General features: G+C 36.5%; 1 protein-coding gene across 3 annotated transcripts in view; it reads right to left on the bottom strand.

Annotated features, from left to right (window-relative positions):
- The window catches only part of LOC117400285 (dnaJ homolog subfamily C member 13), a 97,243-nt gene extending 78,273 nt beyond the window's left edge, over positions 1-18,970 (bottom strand). For all 3 annotated transcript variants that reach the window (XM_059022655.1, XM_034000010.3, XM_034000011.3), the window contains exons 1-2: positions 18,746-18,970; positions 5,192-5,272 (exon numbers count right to left, since the gene is read on the bottom strand). In XM_059022655.1, the coding sequence (XP_058878638.1) occupies positions 5,192-5,259 (68 nt within the window). In that variant the 5' untranslated portion in view covers positions 5,260-5,272; positions 18,746-18,970. The remainder of the gene's footprint in view (positions 1-5,191; positions 5,273-18,745) is intronic.
- Between the last annotated feature and the right edge of the window lie 7,553 nt (positions 18,971-26,523).

The raw sequence follows: 26,523 nt of genomic DNA, 5'->3' as shown, positions 1-26,523 counted from the left end.
CCATATAGAGTTGTTACGTATAACAATTTGGTAGTAGATTTTAATACAAAAAAGTGACATTTCATGTGTGATTTATAGTATTTCACACATTGTCAAACGATTTCTGTTAACAGAAAGAAAAAAAGGAAAAAAACACAGTGCGTGAATGCAGTCTGACGAACCTTCGAAGGTTTAAAACAATCTTCAAATCCCTGGCTAGCGAACGAACCTTTGAACCTTCTAATACAGTCCTGCATTAAATATCTCAGCAGGAGCCCATGACAGAATTATTGTCCTAGTTCTTTAAAACAAAGCAGGCCCTAGACCTAAATTTTAGTGTGGTAGTGTGCTTCAGCCTGCTCCCATTGTTCTATGTGTGCTGTAAGAAAGAGGTAAGAGACTGTTTATATATAATGTGTAACATTTAAAAAAAATACTGTAATTGTAAAATAAAGAACATAACCAAAACGATTCAGTTTTTTCCATTTTAGAACTGAACTATCCCTTTTTATTAATACCTCCATTAAAATACATTTACATGTACACCAACGTATGAGAAATGATTCACTGCAATCATATTTTAATATCTACCAACCATTTATGAAAAGTAAAAGAATTGTCACTTAACGTGGTTTGTTATACTGTAGTTTAAACCTGAAAAATTAAAGCGTGGATAAGTTATTTTTGTTGGATGAGACTTCTCAGTGAACAAAACATGCCCTTGAACTCTGACACCTGACAACAGCACATTTTTAAGGAAGCACAAAGTGAGCAAAGTGGAAATGGGGGTTTAGCTTACGCTTCACATTAATTGCAGTTTGAATGTGTAATGGCACTTTTTAGTCAGCAACACTAAAACCTTTGAGAATACCCTGCTTTATGCTCCAGCAATTATTTCATATACTGTAGGCAGGCTACTGTAACCTGAGCACTGCATACAGTAGCACATATCATTGTACAAGAAAGCCACACAATATGCTTCTTTATTTCTTCACGTAAACTTTCAACTGAAACTAAACAGATATGTTCCTAGTGGTAACTCACATCAAAGGTGTTTTTAATGTTGCTTCCTGTCAGTGTCACAGGATGCTTACAAGAGTGTCAATGAATATCTACAATGGACATGTTTTGGGAGACACTCTTGATCTCAGCAAGATAAATGCACTGTGAGGAGCAGACAAAGAACATTGCTCAGGTCAAAGAAAAAAACAACAATGAAAAAAAAAAAAAACCTTAGTCTTCATAAACTCGGGCCAAGTTTTCCAGCACGGCACAGCAGCAGCTCTGCTCACACAGCATAGTTACAGTATTCAGACTGCAGCTTTCCAGCAAGTTACAGTACGTGTATCATTAATACACGGCCAATGGACTTTACTCACAAGTCCAGAAACTGAATTTCCTTAAGACTCGGCTGTAAATGCTCTCCTCAGTCAACAAATCTAAACTGACCTAGATTGCAGTTTGTGGATTTTCAGTATCAACATTTTCTCAAGGTTATATAGATTCTGAGCACGTAAAACAGACCTGCTGTTCAAGATGTATAGCTTTCTTATGAGTGTCATTAACCGAATTAATACTTTCAGTATTTTTTAAACCCAGTCATTTCAGATGATCTTGCCCACATACAGGCTACATACAGCATATGTTGCAGAATCTGACCCCGCACTACAGCTTAATACATGTACATGATCCATCAATACACGGAAACAGTGCATTGAAAGAAATGAAAATTAAACAATGTTCTAAATACTGTTAAATTGCATTGTCAACTTATGGCATATGAAAAGTCAACCCCTTTCCTTCACTTTTGCTGAATCAACTCTGTTACAGTACAAATACCATACAACTACATGTAGGTAATGTATGTAATAAATACAATTAATAAATAAATAAAGATTAAAAATGGAGCATTGCAAGTCACTACATGCTACCTCGCTTGTTTGTGCCCAACACAAACTTAAACCAAGATGAAGATCATCTGTAATGGTTTCTTCATAGGATAATGAACTCCACACACAAAGTGAACTCCCACTCCATGTTGTTTGAGTCAGGAGAAACAAATTGATCTTACCTTAATGTCTGTACTCACTTGTTTGTTGCCTCATTCTGCTGAATGGTTAATCTATGCAGCTGATGACTGCAATTAACTCAGCATGTTTATATTTTAAACAGTTTGCAAGTGCTGTGTCTGGAATTTGTGACGGCACCTCTAATTGTGTAACATGGGAAACAGCATATTGCAGCTCCAATGCTCAGTGTGAGTGAAGTCCTGATCTGACAGCGTAACACAGACAGCTGTTAGGATTACATATTACCGCTTATTTTTTTCAGTAAAAACAAGTTTAAATTGCAGTGAGTTGGGTTCTGCTATTTACGATATTAAATACTAAATCTATACGCAACACTCGCACACGTTTGGTCACCGTCACAACTGTTGCATGAAACTGAGGTTACCGTATTCTGCTGGTGTTAAAACAGCATCTATGCTTACAAGCATTTGTATTCAATCACATTTTTATTTGTATCATTATGTTTATTTGTTACCGTCCTTCATTGCACATCAGGGTGCGAAATAATCGATGGCACCAGCGGCAACTGCCGCAGTGCCCAAGCCACTTTCCGCAATGCCTCTCAAATTTAAAAAGAAATTACGGCTAAAGTTGCCTGTATGCCCGCCCGTCATTGCTGCCGGTGTCCCTCAGCACCAGCACATCTGATCTACAACCCATTCACAAACTTGCTCAGCGTCAGCTGGCCCGTTCAGTTGCAATTTAATTCTGTCTAATCTCCGTCCTGCAAGAAAATGACTAATTATCATAATGTATTATTGTTGCCATTCATTTTACTGTGCACCTGCCAGCACTATGCCACGAGAAAGATGACTGCATCATTGGTTAATCAAGGTCAAACAGAGGGAAGGACGCTGTTAGACGAAGCTCAATATGACCGTGCTTCCAGGAATTCTCAATGACATGTGTTCACTGGCAGTGTCATTGATTTTTCCATCTGTGAGCCCCATGCCAACTCAAAAACATTTAAAAAAGAAAGAAGGAAGCTGTCTAAAGCTGCAGCAAAGTGTTCTAAGATTTACCTAATGCTGAGGTAAGAAATGTGTGCACAACAATTAGTCCAGAAGAAGAAGAAGAAGAAGAAGAAGAAGAACTTACAGTTGTCAAGTACTGCAGAAAAAGTGGTTGTGTCTTCATATGTTAAGAGCCACTTGCACAGTTTGCATTCCACTGTGTTTGGATCATTTAGGCATTTCACAAAAAATAAAAATAAAACAGCAGAGGGTTTTCAGACCGTTTCTTTAGCAGCTGCAATTGAATTTCTTTTCGATGCTTCACTGTCCGCTATTTCACACACACGTGTGAATGTCCTTCAAATAATGTAGACCTATATTTAAATGTCCTTTTTTAATTTACAGCTTAGTAAAAAAAAAAGAAAAACACAATTTTAACACATAATCACATATTCTATGATCATATATGGTAGAAGGAGATCTGATTCTATGCTTGAAATTGCAATACTATAAAACACAAAGGTGCAATACACAACTATTTTCATGTCTTCAGTGTATAAATTGCTAATTTATATAGACATTTCAATGACCGTTGCTGTTTTGTAATTCGGTGTTATTGCCCCCAAAACACCAAAGCTTAAAATGAACACACACTAGGTAGATAATTAGTTTCTCAAATTCTTACACCAAAAAAACACAAAAAAAAACTGAGCAAGTAGTTAAGACATGGTTCAAGTAGCAGCTCCCTGCATTATGAAACAAGCAAGAGAGATAACATAGTGAATGAAACTAAATCTTGAGAAGAGCATCGATGTCTGTTTTAATTTACTTTTCTGCAATACATTCTCACTACATAGGTAGTTCTGCTTTTTAATCTAGTAATACATGTGCTTCCTTGAAAAGGGATTAGAATGTGTATGCTTAAAAACAGCATACCTTTTTTTTCCTGAATCGAGCGTCCAGCAATGCACCATAACAAAACTGTAAATCCTTCGCAACTGTAAATTTCAAGAACTGTGAATCTATATAAAGTCTCTCAAATGTAAACATCTAACATTATGTACATTCAGTTGCTCATCATTGCAATGTAGAGCATTCTGCATTCCCCGACAAAATGTCTAGTTCGAGTATTTTTTTTTTTTTTTTTCAAAGCCTAGTTGTTTGTACAGGTTTTGTAAAAGTGGTTAGCAAACTACAGTTGTGCAGTTACTTAGTAAATAAACAAACCAAACTGTAACAGGGAACCCCAACCAGCTACACTTTTAGGTTACCAAATAGACTTTACAACTACAGTATTTGGACTAGATCTGGACTAGATACAGACTTGGACTGGCTTTGAAAATCTATTTCCTGTTAGACTTGTTCATTCATGACTTAAACAGGATATACTTAAACAATTAAGTACAAGTTAACAGTAAATTATGTTTACAAATGTATGGTTTATAAATATATTGTCTACCTACATGGAAACCCAAATTGTTAAATTCAATCTGTGTGCGTTTTCTTTTTGTGCAGACAGCTCACAGGAAAAAGAACCATTTGTGCTCAAAACTGTTTGACACGGGCACGGGCACTACAAAAAGCACAGACTTCATGATTAAAAACTCACAGTACATCAACGTATAACGTATAAGAGTGTCACTTTTCCATGTCAAGGCAAAAGCTTAGTAGTGCACAAGCACGGAAAGGTTTCTTCCATGCAAGTATCATACGTTCTTTAATGGAACGGTGACACTGCAGAACTTTCTCTCTGATGTACTGTATGCCTCAGTAGTATAACTGCAAAACTTACAACTCAAGAGGAAGTCCCAAAGCTCCAATCTCACAAAATAGACCCAGATAATAGCAACATTTTAATGTTTACTTGACATTTTCAGTCTTTAGTAACAGAGTATAAAACACATGTAAAAAGAAAGCCTGGGTTGTATTTAGCAACCCAACAGGCAGCAGAGCTTCAAAAATGTCTTTATTGTCAAGAAACAGATGTTTACAATTTTCAAGATGAAGGACCTCCTAAACAGGCTTAGTCCAACATCTAAAAACTAACTCAAATTTACTGTTATAAAGACAACAGCATTTCTAGAAGATTTACTGCCTATTAATAAAGGATGAGCTCTGGCACCCTGGAGTTTTGATGTTATTAGAAAGCCAATATTAACATTCAACACTACATGAAAACCAGGCACTTACTTTCCCCTCCAGGAGTGCTTTGTGGTGTAGAAACAGGCTAAGTCTTTATTGTCTTTGAGGATGTTCATCTTCCAGCAAGACCTACAACACAAAAGACAAGCAAACTTAGGAACACAATTTTGTTTAGAGCAGTGGTTCTCAATCTGTGGTCTGCTGGCTCCTTTCAGGTGGTCCGTTGAAAGGTTATATAATTACGGGAGTGAAGCAGCAGCATAGTTTATAGATCCCATTGCAAACCCAATTTTTCGTGTATTGCGCTCACGTGCACTCACCACAGCAGCTTGTAAAGTCATACACGACAAGGCGTGCATTGTGCTACATTAACATATAGCATATATATACAGTGCTCACCCTTTATAACGCTATAGTGGGGAGCCATAGTTACAAGACTGTGCTATTTGTGTTCTGCCTTATAACAAGTATAAAAAGGCTACTGCAATGGCATTATGGAGCAAATGGGAGCCACTACCCTACCGTGTTATAACTAAGGTCCTGTGAAAATCGCAGAAATTTTCTTTAAAATTCACGGCATTGTCATGGGTAAAGTAGCATATTTCATGGAATGTGCACGGAAACATAAAATAAATTACATGTACAGATTATATATATATATATTTTTTTAAACAGCAAATATACAGATAAATGCACTGACATCAAAATTAACATCAAAGTTATTCAAGCACTTTACAATAGCTGAAACGGTTTTGTAATTAACAGCCTGCAGGTAAAGTGTATCTGCAAGAACAGCTTTCAGTTCCAGTAGGTCAGATGCATGTTCACCATTTAGGTCTTGCAAAACAAATACAATGTGTAACCCATACTGATCTTGGGCACCAGTCGACTCATCAGTGACCACCGACAAGCAACCAGACTGTTTTACCAATTCCATAATCTCCTGCTTGTGATACTCGGCAACTTTAGGTAAGTATTCACGTCTAAGCTGGGCTGATGAAGGAATCGCTCCACCATTTGCTACACTCTGTCTTTTCAAAAGGGTTATTTGCGCAAACAAACGCCTCTGTAAGGTCAAAATTTAATAAGTGGACTTCTAGAATATGCAAGTTACCATTTTTTGTTTCTTTGCAGGTAAAGCAGTCGCAGTACAACTCTGGATTTCCGCCTTTCTCTTTCGGTGAATCTAAATGCTTGTCAACAGACGAGTTTCGGTAGTGATCTACAGTAACGTTGCAGGACGTACAGAACAAGAGCTTACCTCCATCGCTGTGTAAAACTGCTGGACACTGCTTTACATGATCTGCTGCAGACACATTTTTAGCCTTTTTAGAGACATCCATTTTCTTGTTTACAGTGTGTAGTATTTTAATGTTCTGCTTAGATTGCATATAGTCACATTACAATCACTGCACAGCACTGTGTGCACGGCAAATATTACACGCAGGCACATAGCAGAGCTGTACAGTTTCGTTAATGTGATTTTTTTCTATTAAATGCAAATAATTATGAAATTATTTTTATTTAAGAATATTGTAAAAATCGCGGTATTGGGCTAATTTCACGATTTCCGCACAGCCCGTGAAATCGCGATTTTCACAGGGCCCTAGTTATAACCGATTCCGCACTATAACGAGGCATGTTATGACGGGTGAGCAAAGTGTATAATAATATATATATATATATATATATATATATATTTTTTCTTAGCAGATGCCCTTACCCAGGGCAATTTACAGTTGTATACAAAAAATACATCAAGAATTACAGTACAATTAAGAGCTTGATACAAAATGCAATGACTTCAGTCCCAAGAGCAAAATTATATATATATATATATATATATATATATATATATATATATATATATATATATATATATATATATTCTGCTTTGGAGAAAAAAATAGTTCCTCAAACAAGGTTGTATTATTTGTTGTAAACATTAAACTGGAGGTTTTCAACGTTTCCATTTATTGTAATTAATTAAAATGAATGAAGCCGCCATGCTGGTCTCAATCACTCCGTAAACAGAGCTGACATAACCCACAATGTTAGGCCGTCCACACTAAACCATATTAGTTGCATTTAAACCGGCTTAAAAGTGCTAAATACGGATTAGCATCCACACTACACAGCGTTTAATACCGTACTCAAGAACGAGGTAGTCTCGAGTCCGGTTCTAATTAGACCGCATCAGTGAGGTTTGTCAGTAGTGTGGACGCTATAATACCAAACTACATTTTTTGTGTATCCTCCAATATCCCCAAATGCTTTGTGGTATGTTTGGCGAAATACTCAGAGCAGGCAACTGAAGGACTTGCTGTCAGTGTGCAGCACAAAGGAATATCCACTAGAAAGTGTCCTGAGGGCATCGGATGATTTTTAATGTCTAGGTTTAGGGTTAGGTATTCGGAGAAGTTAATACAAAAATACATTATTGGCATGGTCACTAACAGACTATCATTGCGGTTTATGTCAGCACTGTTTATGGAGCGATTGAGACCAGCATGGAGGCTAACATAGCAAAATTGATTACGCTTGGGCAGCAGAATTACACACTGAAGTATAACATTATCGGAACAGACCGTTTAGATTTTAGACAAACTGTTTTTAAGTCAATTACCACCCCCCCACACTGTCATGCCTCTGAAAAGATCAAATGTGACGAAAGGAATGTCGCTCATTTTTAAAAACTTCAAAAGACCTCTCACAACAACATGTATATTTATTGCAAGTCTTATATGTTGTGTAGTGACATTTTATTAATTGAACTGCTTCGGCAAAAAATTAATTCTGCCGTGCACTGTACTATTCTGCACGGTACAAAATCCTCAACAGCCAATCAGCGTGCAGCATCCAAACATTCCTTTTTATATAAAGTTTATAGCTGCAGAGTCGTAGCTCCAGCTGTGCTGGTACCTCATGGATGTATTATAACTTCACAGATTATTAATTCACATAAATAAATTTCTGATGTAATTATCAATTTAAAAATAAAACAATCCCCTTTTTTTTTTAACCTTTCGGTAAATTTGTGTTAATGAAAAGTAAACTAGAACCGTTCTTTAAAATTCCAATTCTAAAATAACTTTGCTCACAGAAACAGACCCGCCCATCGCATTGAAACAAAGAAATGTAAGTCTACGGTTATTCTTAGTATTATAGTGATTTTTTATGTGCTTATTTTTCAGTCAGCCATACTGTTTATAGTGTGGTCCACCAAGATTAAAAATAAATAAATCAGGTGGTCCGCGAACATAAAAGTTTGAGAACCACTGGTTAGAGGCTTCAAAAATCACAGCTTAGGGGATAAAGAGGTGAATACCTGAAATCCAAGTAAGACTAAAATGCTAAAATATGCACAAGAACACAGAAATTGGACTACGGAAAAATGTTCAAAGGTGCTTTGGACTGTTGATGGATGGACGACGACACCTGTGCCTTCTGCAAGCTCTGTTGTCAATTCAACGCTTGTCTTCTTTCTATTCCTTAAGGATATTATCTAAGTATTGCTCATCCTTGTTAGACAGCTTTTTGGGTCTTCCAGTCCTGATTATGCTTCAGATACCACACCTTGAAAATCAAGTGATGCGAGTCTTTATGCAAGTCAAAGTTGTTATAATAGAAGAAAACGCTAGTGGAGGTTTTGAGTAAATTGTTGATGCTCATAATGCATCAGAGTAGAAAAATGCAACATATCTAAGACTATTGCACAGCAGTATATATATATATATATATATATATATATATATATATATATATATATATATTACACACACACACATACATACATACATACATACACACACACACACACACACACACCATCCACTCGATATATCGCGGGTGTCGGGGTCCAATATAAATCCACTATATATCGAGGGCCACGACATAGCGAGAGACCCACAGAAAAACTCCCTCATTTTATCAGGTACATCAGGGTCCAGTATAAATCCTCCAAAGTCATTGTATTTATCTTGCTCTTAATTGTATTATTACTTGTAATGTGATTCTTGAAATGTATTTGTTTACGACTGTTTTTTTTATAATTTTTCGTATAAAAAGCAGCACACGGTTTTAATTCGTACAGGAGAGGGTAATTGCTTCTCATCAACTTCAGTCTCCAATTAATTTCATGAGCCTTCCTCTCCTTTCTCAAATGCACAAAACCGCTGCGTAAGAAATAACCCACGACAGGGTGTGTGGCAAGACAATTCTTACCACACGCCCTGGAGTGGGTTATTTCGCTTATAAAAAGGCTAATTTTTTGTACTGAAAGTAATTACAAACTACCTTTAAGGAAAAAATACGAAATATATTATTTATCCTTCCACTGAGAAAAAATAGTCCCTGAAGACTGTTTGATTGTAACATACTGTTTGATTGCAAGCAGTAGTTACTGCTACTGCTTGCCTTGGAGTTTTCTTTGTTCTCATCTCTGACTAAATAAATACAGCAGTATATTTGCCAATTTTTCTGTAATTCTTAGTGACAGAGATGAAGAAAAAAAACAGATTGTTGAGTGATTTAAATGCTGTTTCAGTTGTATGTTGACATTTTTACCTACAGAAACACTGTTTAGATAATTGTTACTATTAAGGCGTAGTAATATTAATAGATCAGGTAAGTAAGCTGGTCTATGATGTCATAGCTGTGCGGTAAGACAGTTATTACTGCATGGCCATGTGATCTTGTTCAGCCAATCACAGCACTTAATTTATCCAAGCCATTTTATAAATTGAAATAATCCATTCCCAACAACAACATAGGAGGCGTGTTGCTAGGGAGCTGACGTCACTGCCTTGTGGCTTTTGCTAGTGCATTGCTGCCACATGTGAACACTTTGTTGGCTAAAATAAAAACCGCTTCAGCAAGTAGATATTTAATTTGCTTTGTGTTATTGTGCAATACGTGTGTATATGATAACAGTACGATATTAATGCTTTGTTTTTAATTGTTTTGTATATTGTTGTTTGTGATGTGCTGTTCGAAATAAAACAAACAGTAATTCTAAGTGCCTATGTATATTGCAGCTAAGGCATACGCAGCTAGACAGTAAAAATGGGGAGCCAACTCCAGGACCGCGATATATCCGAATCTGCAGTATAGCGAGGGGCAATATAACAAGGGGTGGGTATATTAAAATATATATATATATATATATATATATATATATATATATATATATATATATATATATATATAAAAAATCTATATATAAGACTGCAGTGTACACATATGAAGGCATATGAAAGAAAAAGTTCTCTTATTTTGAAGACATTTCGGGCTAAAGCCCTTCAGCTGTTTAAAAAACGTGTTACTATTCAAGATTTGTAATTATACAACAATTCTGTGGATCGTGTCATGATTATTAGAATAGAATGTTAATTCCCAGAGGTTCCAAACTCGCCAGTTTAAAGATAAACTCTCATTCCTTTTGTTTCCAAGCAACATTTGTTCCATAGCACTGCTTGATCACACAGACTGTGATGTCTTCAGCAGAGTGAGTTTTAACAGTTGTGAATAGGGAATCGAGTCACGGCAAGCCTTAGGGTGTGAGGAGACATACTGCAGATAAGAATGGGAATCAGATGGTTTGTAGTAGACAGTAGACAGTGGTGTTAATGGTAGAATTCAAAACAGTGGTGGAAATGTCTAAGACAGATATACTGTTGCCCGTTTCTGATATGTTCCATGTGAAATCCAGGGCTGGGTGGAAATGTGTTCCTGACTGAATGAACTGTTTTAAATCCTCACTGGAGCTGGTGGAAATTCCAAAGATGTCATCAATGCACCTAAGACATAGTCTAGGTGTGTTTCCATTGTATTGCTGTAAAAATCTGTTTTCAACTGATCCCTGTGACTCTATTCCCTATTCACAACTGTTAAGACTCGGTCGTATCTGCAGCGACGATCAAGATTTCTTCTCCAAAAGTGAGGAATTGTGTGTGTTTTTATTAAATTGTGGCTTTCCGGACAACATTATCACCAAAGCTAAATCCCGCATTTCAAATAAAAAATAGAAAAAATGCCTTATATAATAACAACACATATAATAGAATCCCTCTGGTCCTCACTTACCACCCTACCAACAGAAAGATACAGACATGTGTGCAAAGAAACTCAAATTTTACAACAAGACCCATCTACAGCACCTATTTTTAAGACTCCCCCCTTGATGTCATATAGAAGAGACAATAATATAAGAGAATATGTGGTGAACAGTGCTATTCGTCCTTCTGGGGAACCTTTGAAAGGCACATATCCATGTAATAGACCATAATGTAATACCTGTAAATACATTCATTTTGAAACAGAGATAAGCATTAAATCTTCATTCAACATTCATGAGCATTTTACATGTACCTCTAAAGGAACAGTCTACTGCATTATCTGCAAGAAATGCAATAAATTGTATATTGGGGAAACTAAAAGGCGTTTAGCAGACTGGTTTGTAGAACACTTAAGAAGCATTCGCATTAAAACCTCTGCATTTCCAGTAGCCCATCACTTCAACAGTGATGATCACATTGCTGAAGACATCACAGTCTGTGTGATCAATCAGTGCTATGGAACAAATGTTGCTCGGAAACAAAAGGAACGAGAGTTTATCTTCAGACTGGGAACTTTGGAACCTCTGGGAATGAACATTCTATTCTAATAATCATGACATCATCCACAGAATTTTTGTATATTTACAAATCTAGAATAATAACAATTTTACTGCACTGTGTTTACTTTTCTTTTTAATAATAATCTTTATTTTTATATTGCGCCTTTCTCAGTGAACCACCATCACAAAGCGCTTTACAAGAAACGAGACTAGGGTGTGTGAACTATGCACCAGCTGCACAGTCACTTACAACAATGTCTCACCCGAAAGACGGAGCACAAGGAGGTGAAGTGACTTGCTCAGGGACACACAATGAGTCAGTGGCTGAGCTGGGATATGAACTGGGGACCAAAGTGATCAGTCTAATAGTGGCCTCTTAACACAGGTGGTCTCTTAAAAGAGGGCCCGTAACTTATTAATTTTCTGTTTGTCTCTGACATGCTTTCCTGTATTTATGTATGTCTTACACAACAGTGTAAAAGCCAGAAGATATAATAGGAACAAAAGGAAGTATGTAATTTAAAACATTCATTTAGATAATGCATTTACAAATCAAATTATTTTGTGAAAGTAATGAATGCTTGCCTGTCTCAGGTCACAGAAAATGTTTTAAATCCTTTGCAAATTTCAATGCCTGTGTCTGCCTTTCAGGTACGTGTTGATTCATTGCATCCTGAAACCAACGCCAGCAAAAGCATAAGATCTTTTCGATTACCGCACACATAGTTTTCATACTCTGGCTTGAAATTTTCAGTGTTTACTTTCCTTTTAATGGTTTGCCTTTAAATCTTAAGCCACCACATCTTAATTATGAGAACATTCTGTTAAATTAGCGGGAAAGAACAACACAACACGAAACTGACACATTGGAAGCTACCTAGTTTCCAGGCAAGTGCGAGAATGAAATGCAAGTTAAAGTAGAATCTAGGGAAAGTGATTAATGTCATTGCTTGCTCTTGTGTTCGAATAATGAAGAAGGTGAAACAAAATCAGCAGGTCAATCAGGACATCAAGGTAAAAAGAAGTGACTTTGTTTAGTAATTAACAGTTTAATGAATATATTGAAATCAGCTCAAAATACTGTCAGGTGAACATAAATAAAAATTTAAAACTTCAAGCCCTATTTCTTTCCGTTTCAAAATGCTGTATCTGCATCTTTCTAGTGCCGAATTTTCCAGCAGTTTTTCTGGCACTTACTGTCTTTACAAGTTTAATAACTTTAATTCTGTCATCTAGAGAGGACCTTTTGTTTCTCCACATTTTCTCTCTTCCTTTACAAGAGAGCACTGTTGTTTTACTGATTATGGATAAAAGACTGCTAAAATGGTTACCATATTCCTTTGAATTTAGGACGTACCATTTAAAACCATATTTTTCTTATAACAGCCCTGTGTAAGGGTGCTTAATACAGGTTTGAGTCCGTTGCTGGTTAAGAGAATTGTGGTCGTTGGTAGCATTAGACAGGTGGTGGCTTAATACAGTTAAATAAAAGCACAAGCATCATTGGGAGGAATTTAAAGTGGTCGCTTAGGCCAGTTGGTCGCTAAATAAAGGTGGTCGCATGAGCAGGTTTGACTGTATACAGACTAGTCAAACGAGGGGCATTATTACAAAAATATACCATTTTCATAAAATTACCAGGGCTTGAATTTCAGCGCAGGATTGAGGGAATCCCGCATTTACCAAGTTGGTCCCGCATATCTGCAACTTTCAGTGCGGGAAAATCCCGCAGAGATATTTGAAGACATCAAGCTACTGTATTTTTCACCCAATTTAGAATGCCTGAAACACTACAATAATCTTTAAGGAAGTGGGTGTCGGTGACGAAAGCACTATGAGCCGCATTCTGATTAGTTCTGGTTAAAATAAATAAATAAATAAAATTAGTGCTGGATATTTTAAGTACCGCAAGACTTTATTCTCTGATACGTGATTCTCAGCCGCTATCTTTAAGGATTATAGAAGCTCAGTACACTGCAGTAAGTAAACAGTTTTGAAAAAAAAGACAATATTAAGTCTATCTAGGTGTTGTTTTGCAAGCAGTGACTTACGCTTTAACTCTTAAAACTCAGCCCCATTCATTTTGCGGCGCCAGCGCACTGAAGGTTACACACATATTACTTTGGGTTTTCCATAGACGTATTCAGTGTGTGTATGCGGTACTCCTAGCCGGAACTAGGATCGCCTGAAGTTAAGCCTCTCATCATGTGTACAGCATAGGTTAGCAGCTAGACTGAAAGGGGCGGTATCGTTGGAAAGCTTAGAAGCTATGATTACAATATATATAGCAGTGATAAAAATGATTTTTTTGGAAAAGCGTTTTTTTGGGTTTTTTTCACATACATTCTCATCTCTACCACTCTACCTGATCCTGTTGCAACTTACATAATATGAAAGGTAATTTGGTGGCCTTTCATTTGATATGTTACATGCATGCAGTACAAACTATCCAGTAGTTAAACATACATAAATGAAAACAGTGAAAAACAGGTGGAAATAAGGCTGAGTGTAAAGAGTTACAAAAAGAAATGGAGAGCTGGTTAAAAAGAAAAGCACCTTTTTCTTCTGCTGCATGCAAAAACTTCACCTCAGGCAATGGCAAAAGCAATGTCTCACAGTGATGAACAGCTGTTAGGTCTCCTGAGAGCAGCTTATTTTAAAGCAACACCAGTGTGAATGATGATGCAGTAAAATATATATCGTTTTTTATATGCAAAAGTACCTTTTCTTTTGCCATTCCCCCCTAAATTTTTTAATCTCCCCCATTGGCTGCAGCACAGGGGGAAAAAATCCCCCCAGCACAAAAAAATGAAATTCAAGCTCTGATTACAAATTAAATACAATTAAATACACATCTCTCCCATATGTAGTTCCAGCTGCAACAACACAGACTGGTTTATGCTGCACTTGCTGTAAAACTGCTTGCATGTGTTTCTCGTATACCCTGGACAGACAGAGTTGCCTTAGTTCGGTCTCGTAATTTATAATGCACACTGATACATGCACACTGATACACAATAAAATAAGTTTTACATCAATAGCTCATACATAATGTTATTTACACTTTAAATAGTTGATTGTTTGAGTAGTACCGTTCCTTGGGATAACAAAACAGGTCTATGCGTCAACGCTGCCAGGATTGTGTTACTGCTCAGAGAGGTCATACCCGATACTAACTTTGTAATGTTTTCATTTTGACAGTGTGTCATGTTTCATACTGAAAACTTATCATGATTCTTTGATCTGTATGTTTGTTCACATTTTCTGTTTAAAATATTTTATGAAATCCATTAGACCTGTGTTGCATTTCCTTTGTGCATCAGTATTATATATATATATATATATATATATATATATATATATATATATATATTAGTGCTGGGACGAACACAGGATTTTCATGTTCGGATATTCGCTCAATTTTTAATAGCTTTTAATAGCCTGTTTAATTGCTTTCAATTTAATAGCTATTCGCTCGTTCGTTTTTCAAAAACTAACAAAAGCCATCATATTGCTCTGAACGCAGGCAGAGACAGCACAGAAGCAAGGGCTTTATTTTAGAGCAAGACCTTACAATATGTAACAAGTTAAAACAGAAGAATATCCCAGGAGTAAAGAATAAGTTGTGTAGGGCTTACTTTACCCCAGTGAATTAACTACAAAACAAAGGATGCCAAATATCAGTTCAAGTTAAATGTTGTTTTGTTTATTCGCTGACACCGCATTTGATTTATTTTTCTTTTTTTTATTCCTTGCCATTGCCGTTTCTTCACAGTAAACAGTGGCCACAGACACGTTTTCATAAACTAATAACATGAGGTTTACTGAAATTTGGAAACTCCAAAGCGCAAACTGTGTTATGAAAGGTTTCAAAAAATCGCTGCAGTACCCTTTATTTCAACTATTATGTTTAAGGGCATTCAAAGTGTTAGGTACAGTAGGATTTTTCTATATCAATAAAAAATGTACCTTGAGTATGCAGAATGATCATTACTGTCACTGGCAGACTATCGCTCCTCAGCAACAGAATCCGGGTGAATCAGTTACCCATGCAATTCTTTGTCCAATTGATCCCCACCCTCTCACCCTGCAGGCTTTCGTACTCAACTTAATGTCAAATTAACTCTTCAACCATGCATCAATGGCCCAATTCTCTTAATGAATTACTTAGCTGTTACTATTATGTGATATGTGTCAAGTGTAAAACAAATTCTTCCAACAATGTGGCACTCAAATGCTGAAGCAGTAGCAATTGAATACTGCATAACATCTCTAACAAAATTCTTGCCAAAATCAACTTTGTAGAGATTGTACTTGCAAAAGTCAGGTTCTTCAAATTCTCTGATACTGTATCACATATAAAACTGAAGACTAGAAACAGAAATTAAAAAATCCTATAGTCAGCAATGTGTTTGTTCACATGAAGTGTCATGTGACCCATTAGAAACAGATGAAAGCTACATCATAAGAAAGTATAAAAATCGTAACTTCATAAGTAGTGATTAGTGGATGCCCTTGCAACTGTCTCGTACCTCAATGCAGTGACTGCACAATGTTCATCAAGGCAGGCTCCCGGGACCTCAAAATGGCATGTTTGTAGAAAAATGACCACCAGAAGAAAAGTTATGGTCACAAGTGCATCATAACAAGCAACAGATGTGTGACAGTGGACAAAATGACAGAAGCTGTCTACCCAGACAATACACATATCTGTTTCCACTCTAACAGTGCTATGGGAGCTACAGTATTTATTACTGGCTATTAAAGCCATTCTCTATTTTTAGGGCTAGTTGGTTGTACTGGAGTCCTTCTATGCTCATTATAGGACTAAGGGACAGATGTTCTTTTTTTTGTTTTTTTTTTCTCAAGTGAAAAACACTGTGATAATAGGTCCCTTAATGTCAAAGAAATAACAGCAATTTTACAATGGTGATGGTGGTGTATTTAACTTTACATAGAAAATAAATTAATAGAAAACTAAATAGTAAATACCAGGGATATGTTTTTTTTATTTTATTATTATTTTTTTTAATTCTAAAACCACCAATTTCAAAATAGGTTTAATAATAATGTACAATAAAGAAATGTGTCACTAAGCATCAGCATGGTAAAATAAAGTACTTCCACCACTAACAATTACCCTACTATAACTCTAATTAAAAGCAACTACTGTAGCTACTCTGATACAGTACAAATCAGTATCAAAATACTAACACCTTCTTCAGAAAACACCCAATAGAATTTACACAAACTTACAATGTAGGAACGCAGGAAATCAATTCAAATCAAGCAGACAAGATTTAAAAACCATCACTGCTCAAAATATTCAACAGGTCGATATGTTTGGACATATAGCTTTAGAGCTAAAATGATTAGAACTGAAATAAAAACATAAATGGCTGCAAACACAGAGCCGTCTCTACTGGGTTTGCCTGCTTGTGCTGTAAATGGATCAACTCTCTGAAAACAGCTACTGTATGTTTTTTGCATCACCCTATAGAATGAACTCATTTTGTTTCATAAAGCCTAATAAACCTGCTGAATTATGTTATCCTACTGAATTACATACTGCTTTGTAGCTTTACATATACTTAACGAAAAACTGACAAAAAACTCACTGTGGGTCACAGTACTTTTTGAATTGCAAGGCTTAGCCTATTTTAATTTTAACTGGACAGTATTAAAAACATGGTCATCTCACTGTCAATAAATGTTACTGGACAACTAAAATGATTTAACACAGTTAAATTGTTTCGGAGAGACGCATGGCAGTTTCCTCAATGATAAACACCTCCAGTTCCTTCATGGAAGCTTGGGAATCAACAGTTTACAGTAACGGCATACAGAATGACTTTTGAGACAGTTCCTCATGAAACATCAGTGTTGTGTGCATTCTTTGATACAGAGTCACTTGCCATCCAAAAGCAATGACAAAGAAGATTTTAAACACCAAGGGGAAAGAAGGTGATCTTCCTGCATGTAACCACTGTCAGCTTCCTATCCAGGTTCTAATTGGTTGGGTACCTGACTAGATGACATTTAGGATTTTCTCTTAGACAGTGACACCATGTTTTCTCTGTTTTGACATATAGCCTAATTATTCTGTTTAAATAAATCCCCCCCCCCCCCCCCCCCCCCCTTATCTTTTATTTTATAATAATTAAACTTAATTATCGTATGCGGGTAAACCGGAAAAAAATAAAACCTAGTATTACAATACCTAAAAACACACAGTAAAAAGTACTTAATTGTAAAGTTGTCACGTCAGAAATTTGAACTTAAGGCATCGTTAAACTTTTTATATTCTGTTCATATAGCTGGTGTATTGTAATGGTTCACCGACAATTTATAACAGAGCTACATATTCGGTTAAAAAAGGCTTACACTACAGTATCCTTATTATTCCAGATTTGTGTACAGCTCAATACAGTACTTCAGGATACAAATCTAATAGTTATGGTCACATAACTGTCTATGAGAAAAAAAATATGAAAACATGTTGTATTCAATGAAATCGTGTAGTGATCACGTTTTTACGTGGTTTGTACCTCTAAGTTGGCTGTTTTGAAAATTAAAATCTTAATTTAGAAAACACTGCAACCTAACACCGAGCATTTCCGCTAGACCGCCTATTTCTACTATATTTTGAAACGTTAGTGTGCAAAATAAGTAGCTCACAGAACTTGATTTGTTTAGTCAGCTAACTTAAGCAAGACGAGAAAGTCCACAGAAACCTGCCAAATCACTTTGTCTCATGCATCTAAAACGTTACCCAAATTCCTGAAAAATATGAATACATATCTATTTCATCTGCATTAATTCTCAACACATCAGACACTAAATCAAAAAGGCCTCCCGAGACTACTCAGTAAGCAGGGCTAAGTCCAGACTGTCATCACCAACCTACAGCAATTGCAGCTGCTTAGACATTAAGCAGACTGACTCTTCTTCCGTTATGTTCGTGCAACTCAATTAGATTTCTTTACCTGGAATGCTGATCTCAATCGGGATTTGTTTCTTTGTTTTTGTCCCCCTCCAATGTGTATTACTGTTATTTTTTTGTAATCTTGGCACCAGCTCTGCGCTCTCACTCAGGAGGCTGCCATCTTCCTTCTACAACAAACGGGTCAATGCGCATGCGCCACGCCCAGCCTGTCATGGGATTGTCAGCTGATTGTACCAGCAGGAAGTTGAAACACCGGCTACCAAGACTTGTAAATCTGGCCGTTCTGCATAACTATATTTTAACACATTTTAACTGTTTGGTTTTGGAGATTGCTTTACAAATGCAATAATATGAATAGTCAAATTGGATACCGCTCTGAGATTGTATTTAGAAAGATGAATTAAACGAGGCTGACCAATTTCCCCTGTATTTTTTATTTTAGTAGCAGAACCTCTGGCACTGCATATAACAAAATGTATTTCTTTGAAGTAATTAGTGTATTTGAAAAAAACTCAAATATTAGTCGATTGGCTGTTGACACCACCGTCCTGACACCACATGCTATTCATCCAGCTCTTGTGGGCCTTAAAAAATGGCCTCTGAATTGCAATTAAACTCCTAACTAAAAAAAAAGAATATTACTCACTTCAAAAGACAAAATGAATCCATCAATTCATAGAGGAGTTTTCTTTCTAAAGAACCCCCCCGCGTGGCCTCACAGGGGGACGGAAACCTCAACCAAGGGACCGCCAACAGCTGTGAATCAGCCGGTGCCAACGCCCAGCAGTTCAGGGAACGCTGCACTGTCACAGCCACACACTAGCCAAGACACCAATCAGACAGCAGTGGACACAGTCTTGCACCGGAGCTTAGGCAGAGCTGCAGACGCTGCTGCTGAAGGCATGCCCTATATGAAAAAGAGGGTTCTTTAATATACATACAAGCTCCTGCAATTTCATAATACTTATACAATTCTGTACATTTTTCTTGGGGACCTGTCATTATGTTGAATTGGCTTTTGGATTATTATTAATGTCCTTAAATGGTCTGAAGACAAGTCAACTTATCAAGAAGCAAATTAACTTTATGAGTGGCCAAGCTGACTTTGTTCAGACTGGAGTCTTCCTGACTTGTTTGCCCCCTGAACTTAATTGCTGGGCATCCTTAATCAAGATTCATATTTTTTATTGCTGATTAATGAGTTGGTCTTATACATAATGGAAGCGTTAAGCACAGTCATCAAAGAATACTGGAGAAGAGGAATATTGTTTAGCAGATTCTTACACCGAATTCTGTGAACACTGATTTAGTCATACAACAATTGACTTTATAAATGTTGTGGTACTGAAATATAGTGTAAAGTTATATAATGTCTCAAGTCACAGTTATTTAGTACTGTGAAACTGTATAATAGAATCACTGATAATTGAATGAAATTAATATGTAATGAAAAAATCCCTTTTATATTTAGCTAGTACAATATCTACCACTTTATGAATCAACCCTATTGTGTGATCCAAGTGAAGGTGTACAAACAGGATCACATTAGGAAGTTATCACTGTATTATGTTCTTACCCAGTGGAAAGGAAAGGTTAAAGGAAATAATGCTAAATTTCCCTTTTAAAAGTGAATGCATTATCAATTATAAAAGTATAGTAAAATATGTAGATTATAGTGAAAGCTTGGTAAAGCATAGGCAAGCATGATCAAGTTCAGGAAGGTTTGGTATTAGATATACTATAGTATATAGGTATGGGGAAAGTATGGTTAATTGTAAACTTACTTTTAAGAACTAGAATGATGGATTTGGCAGCATTACATCTGTTGTGATCTTTGATATAAATTAGGTTTGTCATTGCAGTAACCTATTTTAGGTATAAAAACATGAAGCAGGCATTAAGAAGCAACGACAGTCTATAGAAAGTGAACTACTAGAGACCCCTAGCTGCTGTGTGAAGGTACTGCATTGGTCTGCAGTTCCAAACGGGCCTTTAAGAATAGGATCTAACATGGTAAATCGCGCTAATGTGTTCAAATTATGATTATGTCCATGTATCTATTACTAGCCATACTTATACAGTGCCCTCCATAAGTATTGGGACAGTGATGTCAAAATTGCTATTTTTGCTTTACACTCAAGCAATATGAAAATACGAGTAAAAGATTAATATGAGGCAAAAGTACAGAATGTCACCTTTTATTTCTGGTTTCAAGACATACATGTTTTACTAACTAAGAATAACAGCACTTTCAGAGTTCCATCCCCCATTTTATGTGAGCATAAGTATTGGGACAATTCAACTTAAAGCAAATATAAGAAGTATAAAATCTAGTATTTAGTCGCAAATCCCTTGCATGCAATAACAGCAGTGAGTCTGCGACCCATTGACATCACCAAACTCTGGTATCATCCTTTGAGATGCTTTGCTAAGCCTTTACTCAGCCATTTTCAGCTGTTGCTTGTATTGGGGAGTTTCTGACTTCAGTCTCCTCTTCAGCAAGTGAAGTGCATGTTCAATCGGATTTAAATCAGGAGATTGATTTGGCCAGTCTAAAACCTTCCACTTTTTTCCCCTGATGAACTCCTTGGTTGTGTTGGCAGTGTGTTTTGGGTCATTGTCCTGTTGCATTGTGAATCGCCGCCCAATGAGTCTGGTGGCATTTTCTTGTACACTGGTAGCCAAGATGCTTCTGTACACTTCTGAAGTCATTCTGCTGCCACCATCATTCGTTACATCATCAATAAAGATGAGTGAGCCCGTTCCAGAGGCAGCCATGCATGCCCATGCCATGACACTACCTCCACCACGCTTCACAGATGAGGTGGTATGCTTTGGATCATCTGCAGTTACTTTTTTTCTCCACACTTTTGCCTTCCCATCACTTTGATAAAGGTTAATCTTCGTCTCATTTGTCCATAAAACTGTTCCAAAACTCTACTGGCTCATCTCTGTACTTTTTAGCAAATTCTAATCTGGCCTTTCTGTTTTTGGTGCTGATCAGAGGTTTGAATCTCGCAGTGTAGCCTTTGTAATTCTGCTGCCGAAGTCTTCTGCGAACAGTAGATTGTGACACTTTCACCCCAGCATTCTGGAGGTTGTTGGTGATTTCACTGACACTTATTTTAGGGTTGTTTTTCACAGCTCTGGTCATTTTTCTGGTCATCAACTGCTGTTGCTTTCCTTGGCTGACCTGGTTGTTGCCGATTGCTGAAGACACCAGTGGTTTCTTTCTTTTTCAGGACATTCCAAACTGTTGATTTGATTATGCCCAACTTTTGTGCTATGGTTCTAATTGAGTTCCTCTTTTCTTTTAGCATCCAAATCGCTTGCCTTTCTTTCATAGACAGCTCCCTAGTCAAAATGTTGGATTATGCCTACTGACACCAAGCGCAGACTCCAAAGGCAAAAGCAAAGGATAGAACTGAGACTACACATTCACAGCTCTTTTATGTGTGAACAATCAATGCAACAGGAAACACCTGATCAATCAGAAACACCTGTGAGCCAAATGCCCCAATACTTATGCTCACATAAAATGGGGGGATGGAACTCTGAAAGTGCTGTTATTCTTAGTTGGTAAAACATGTATGTCTTGAAACCACCAGAAATAAAAGGTGACATTCTGTACTTTTGCCTCATATTCATCTTTTAATCGTATTTTCATATTGCTTGAGTGTACAGCAAAAATAGCAATTTTGACTTCACTGTCCCAATGCTTATGGAGGGCACTGTATATATATATATATATATATATATATATATATATATATATATATATATATATATATATATATATGTTCCATGGGTAATGAGTGAGCTTGCATGCATGTGTACTATACATGCTCACTCCGAGGTTATAAATCTAACTGGTGTGCGCCGACGAGTCAGATGTTGTATTGTGGAACAAGGAAAGACCTCTGTATGTTGAATAGATTAAGAAATATTACTATGCTTGATGCTGTAATACAATAAAGCGATATTGCATGGAACAAACATTGTATGAGTTTCTCTGAATACACAACAATACTGGTGTTCAAGGCCATTCTAGTCAGTTGTCCCTGGCCTGTTTGTGTTTAAAAAACAAACAAAAGAACTCTTGAGCAAGTACATTTAGTATAAGTATATACAACGTGTCTTTTTGTAAAATAGATCATTGTGTGTAATCTGGGCAAAGCTGAGCGGTTCTCAGTGCTCAAATAGTTCAACATTATTTCTGCAATAATAAGAGACCCCCTGAACATGACATATTTAATTATTATAAATCCCACTTAATGAATAGTGTACAGATCCTAAACTTTGACTGATTGATTTCCCATACATGATTTATAATACGTTTTTAAATACAGTGAAATCTGATTCACCAAAGATACTGAAAAGCTGTGGCTGTTTAAGACAGGTAGCACCGTATTCAAGGTGTCCTTGTCATGTACTTTTATTGGGGAAAAACTGTTCTTGGGTTTACAGACTTGTAAGAACAGGTGACCACCAAGAGTTTTTTTTTTGCAGGGATTCATAAGGTAGTGTTTAAACCTGATCTTATTACAGCAAGCATATTTTATTAGATTGTAGATAGAAATAGAAGCTGTGCATATTAATTATATCAGAAAATATAATTATTATTTGTTTATTTAGCAGATGCCTTTATCCAAGGTGACTTACAGAGACTAGGGTGTGTGAACTATGCATCAGCTGCAGAGTTACTTATAATTACATCTCACCCAAAAGACGGAGCACAAGTGACTTGCTCAGGGTCACACAATGAGTCAGTAGCTGAGGTGGGATTTGAACCGGGGACCTCCTGGTTACAAGCCCTTTTCTTTAACCACTGAACCACACAGTCTCCTAAAATAAAAAGTGATTTGTTTATTACTTGTATATTACTGTATTCTATGTGTTGTTTTATTTGATTTAAAATGTTACAAGGAATACACATTTGAGAGGTAATCTTTTACAATGTTGTCTGGGTTTTGTATCTTGTGCTGTATTTGTGGCTCATTGAGGACATTGACAAAAGTTAAAATAAAAATGTGTTATGTCTGAAATGTAGCGATCCTGAGATCATTTATCTTGTGATCTCAAGATACATTTTCTCACTGTCCTTAGCGAGCCATCGTGCAAGAGAGTTCTCTGTAACAGCAAAAAAAGAGAGCTTTGAGACACAGTAAAGGACCCAGCTCAATGCTGTTTAATAATTCATCACAAAAACAGCTGGGGCTAGCCTTCATTTAACTGTTTATTAACTGTTAAATGCGTGGAAATGAAATGCTACAATGAACAGAACATTCTGAAATAAAACATACATTAAAAAAAATGTAGTGCACAGCGAGTTAATGCACGAGCCTTTTGCCTCAATAACACAATTGAAATATGTTTTGTGGTCACAATATCACATGATTTCTCAAGAACCAGGAACCAAAGCAAAACAACACAGGTCAACAACAAGATGTCAGCCAAACAGAGCAATAGAGAGAAATGATAAAGATCTGAATAGTGAAGTAACCTGTCATTAACCAATCAGCTGCTTCCCTCATTGACTGACATGCTTTCAGCCAGTTACATGTTTTGAGCTTGAATACACTGGATTGAGATGAAATTACCTAGGAAGTGTAACAGATGTACTTAGTAAGGAATAGAAGCCAAGAACTTTCTTTAACCTGATGTCATTTTTTAACATTAAAATATAATAAAGTCAATTTTTATTAAAATGACCTCAAATTAGACACATTTCCTGATACTATAAATTTTCTAGATGGTTCATTTGCAATGCATACAATGCAATGTATAGAACTGTATTTTCAATAAAATGCACAGTACTTTTAAAAAGTATAATACTTTTCATTGTTCTGTAATTGAAATTTGATTTCAGTGTTACTGTAACTTCAATAAAAACTGACAGCATGCATTTGGCTTAGACTCCTGATAATATGAATTACTGATAATATTTTTGTTTTCTTTTTGCTGGTTGCTTGATATTCAATGTTTGCAATTATTATTGCAATACAATTTCAACTACTCATGTATTGTGTTATATGGTACTGGCACTTACTAATATAAGGAAATTTAGCCTACATTAAATTAACCTATGGCAGGCAACTGAATGAAGAGCAGTTGCACCGCCAAGATCGACAGTGGATGATGGCCCTGGAGGCCAAAGACCTGCTCTGCAGGTGTCAGCTTTAGCTCACTGGGCATCGAACCATTCGGTAAGTCTCCCAAATTTGCCTCCCTAACCAGCAGCCAATGCTATTTGTGAAATCAGTAACAAAGACTGTCTGCTTGTATTGTATAGTTAATAAGGTAGGAACCTTTGGTATTGGGGTTTCAGTTCCACCAGGAAGTGTTAGTTGGGGAACATTAATATATACAGTAGTAAGACCCTGCCAAGAGTCTGAGTTTAGAGAGTGGAATAAGCAAATAAAGAAGCCATCAGCAGTTTTTGATTTTCCCCTTAATAAAGAGTGTGTAGTTTGTCTCACTGAACCCACAATTTATAACAGCCGGGAGGCAAACCTGCTCTCCTCTGACTGAATAACTTTGCGGACACACCAAGTGGTGGTGCCTTTACCTGGTGAGCCACTCAGAGGCCTGTCCCAAATCTTTTGATTTAGATTCCACTACCATTACAATTTTATGAAAACTAAGTGGATGAAAATGATACCGGATCACCAAAGCTATAGGTTGTGCTTTGTTTAATACCAGACTATGAAATGTTTTTGGGTTAACATTAAAGGGATACTTTACATCATACGACATGTTCAATGCTTACCCTGTTTAATATCCTATGACGTGTGTTCTCTGTTATTGGTTCTGCTAATATAATTATTTGCTATGCTAAGTAACTATTCTGCGAAATGCTTCTGAAAGGCACCTTAAGGCTGATTATTGGAAAGTAAAGTGGGGACTGTTTCATAGTGCACTGAAGTCCATAGAAAAAGCCTGTTAAATGCTTTCCACTTCACATCCCCTCAGTAACCCTCTTTTCAGAAGAAATTTCAACTGGAATAGTCAGTAAGCATGTCAAATAATATAAGCAGAAAAAAGAACAAATAAACACATAATATAATATTAATGCCTTTAAGAATAACATATCATCAGTGGGGAAGAAAGTCAACACCTTTTATTCCAGGTGAACATTTTCTTTTTTTGCAACAAAGGTCACACCAGTCAATGACCCATTCTCTCTCTCCACAGTGCCTCCTATTTTCTGTTCTGAATGCCCCTTTATCTAATCTCCATTTGTGACCCCTGGTCCTTGTTTCTTTTTTCAGGTCGAAAAAGTCCCCTGGGTTGACATTGTCAATATGTTAGAATTTTGAATGCTTGAATCAGATCACTGCGTAGTCTTCTTAGTTCAAGACTGAATAGATTCAATTCTTTTAGCCTGTCTGCATATGACATGCCTTTTAAGCCAGGAATAATTCTGGTCGCTCTTCTTTGCACTCTTTCTAGAGCAGCAATATCCTTTTTGTAACAAGGTGACCAGAACTGAACACAATATTCTAGATGAGGTCTTACTAATGCATTGTAAAGTTTTAACATTACTTAACTTGATTTAAATTCAACACTTTTCACAATATATCCGAGCATCTTCTTTTTTTATAGCTTCCCCACATTGTCTAGATGAAGACATTTCTGAGTCAACATAAACTCCTAAGTCTTTTTCATAGATTCCTTCTTCAATTTCAGCATCTCCCATATGATATTTATAATGCACATTTGTATTGCCTGCTTGCAATACCTTACACTTTACACTCTATTAAATATCATTTGCCATGTGTCTGCCCAGTTCTGAATGCTGTCTAGATCATTTTGAAT

This window comes from Acipenser ruthenus, chromosome 4 (genome assembly GCF_902713425.1).
Source record: "Acipenser ruthenus chromosome 4, fAciRut3.2 maternal haplotype, whole genome shotgun sequence".
In the NCBI taxonomy this organism is placed as follows: domain Eukaryota; kingdom Metazoa; phylum Chordata; class Actinopteri; order Acipenseriformes; family Acipenseridae; genus Acipenser; species Acipenser ruthenus.
This window is presented reverse-complemented; position numbering and strand designations above follow the sequence as displayed.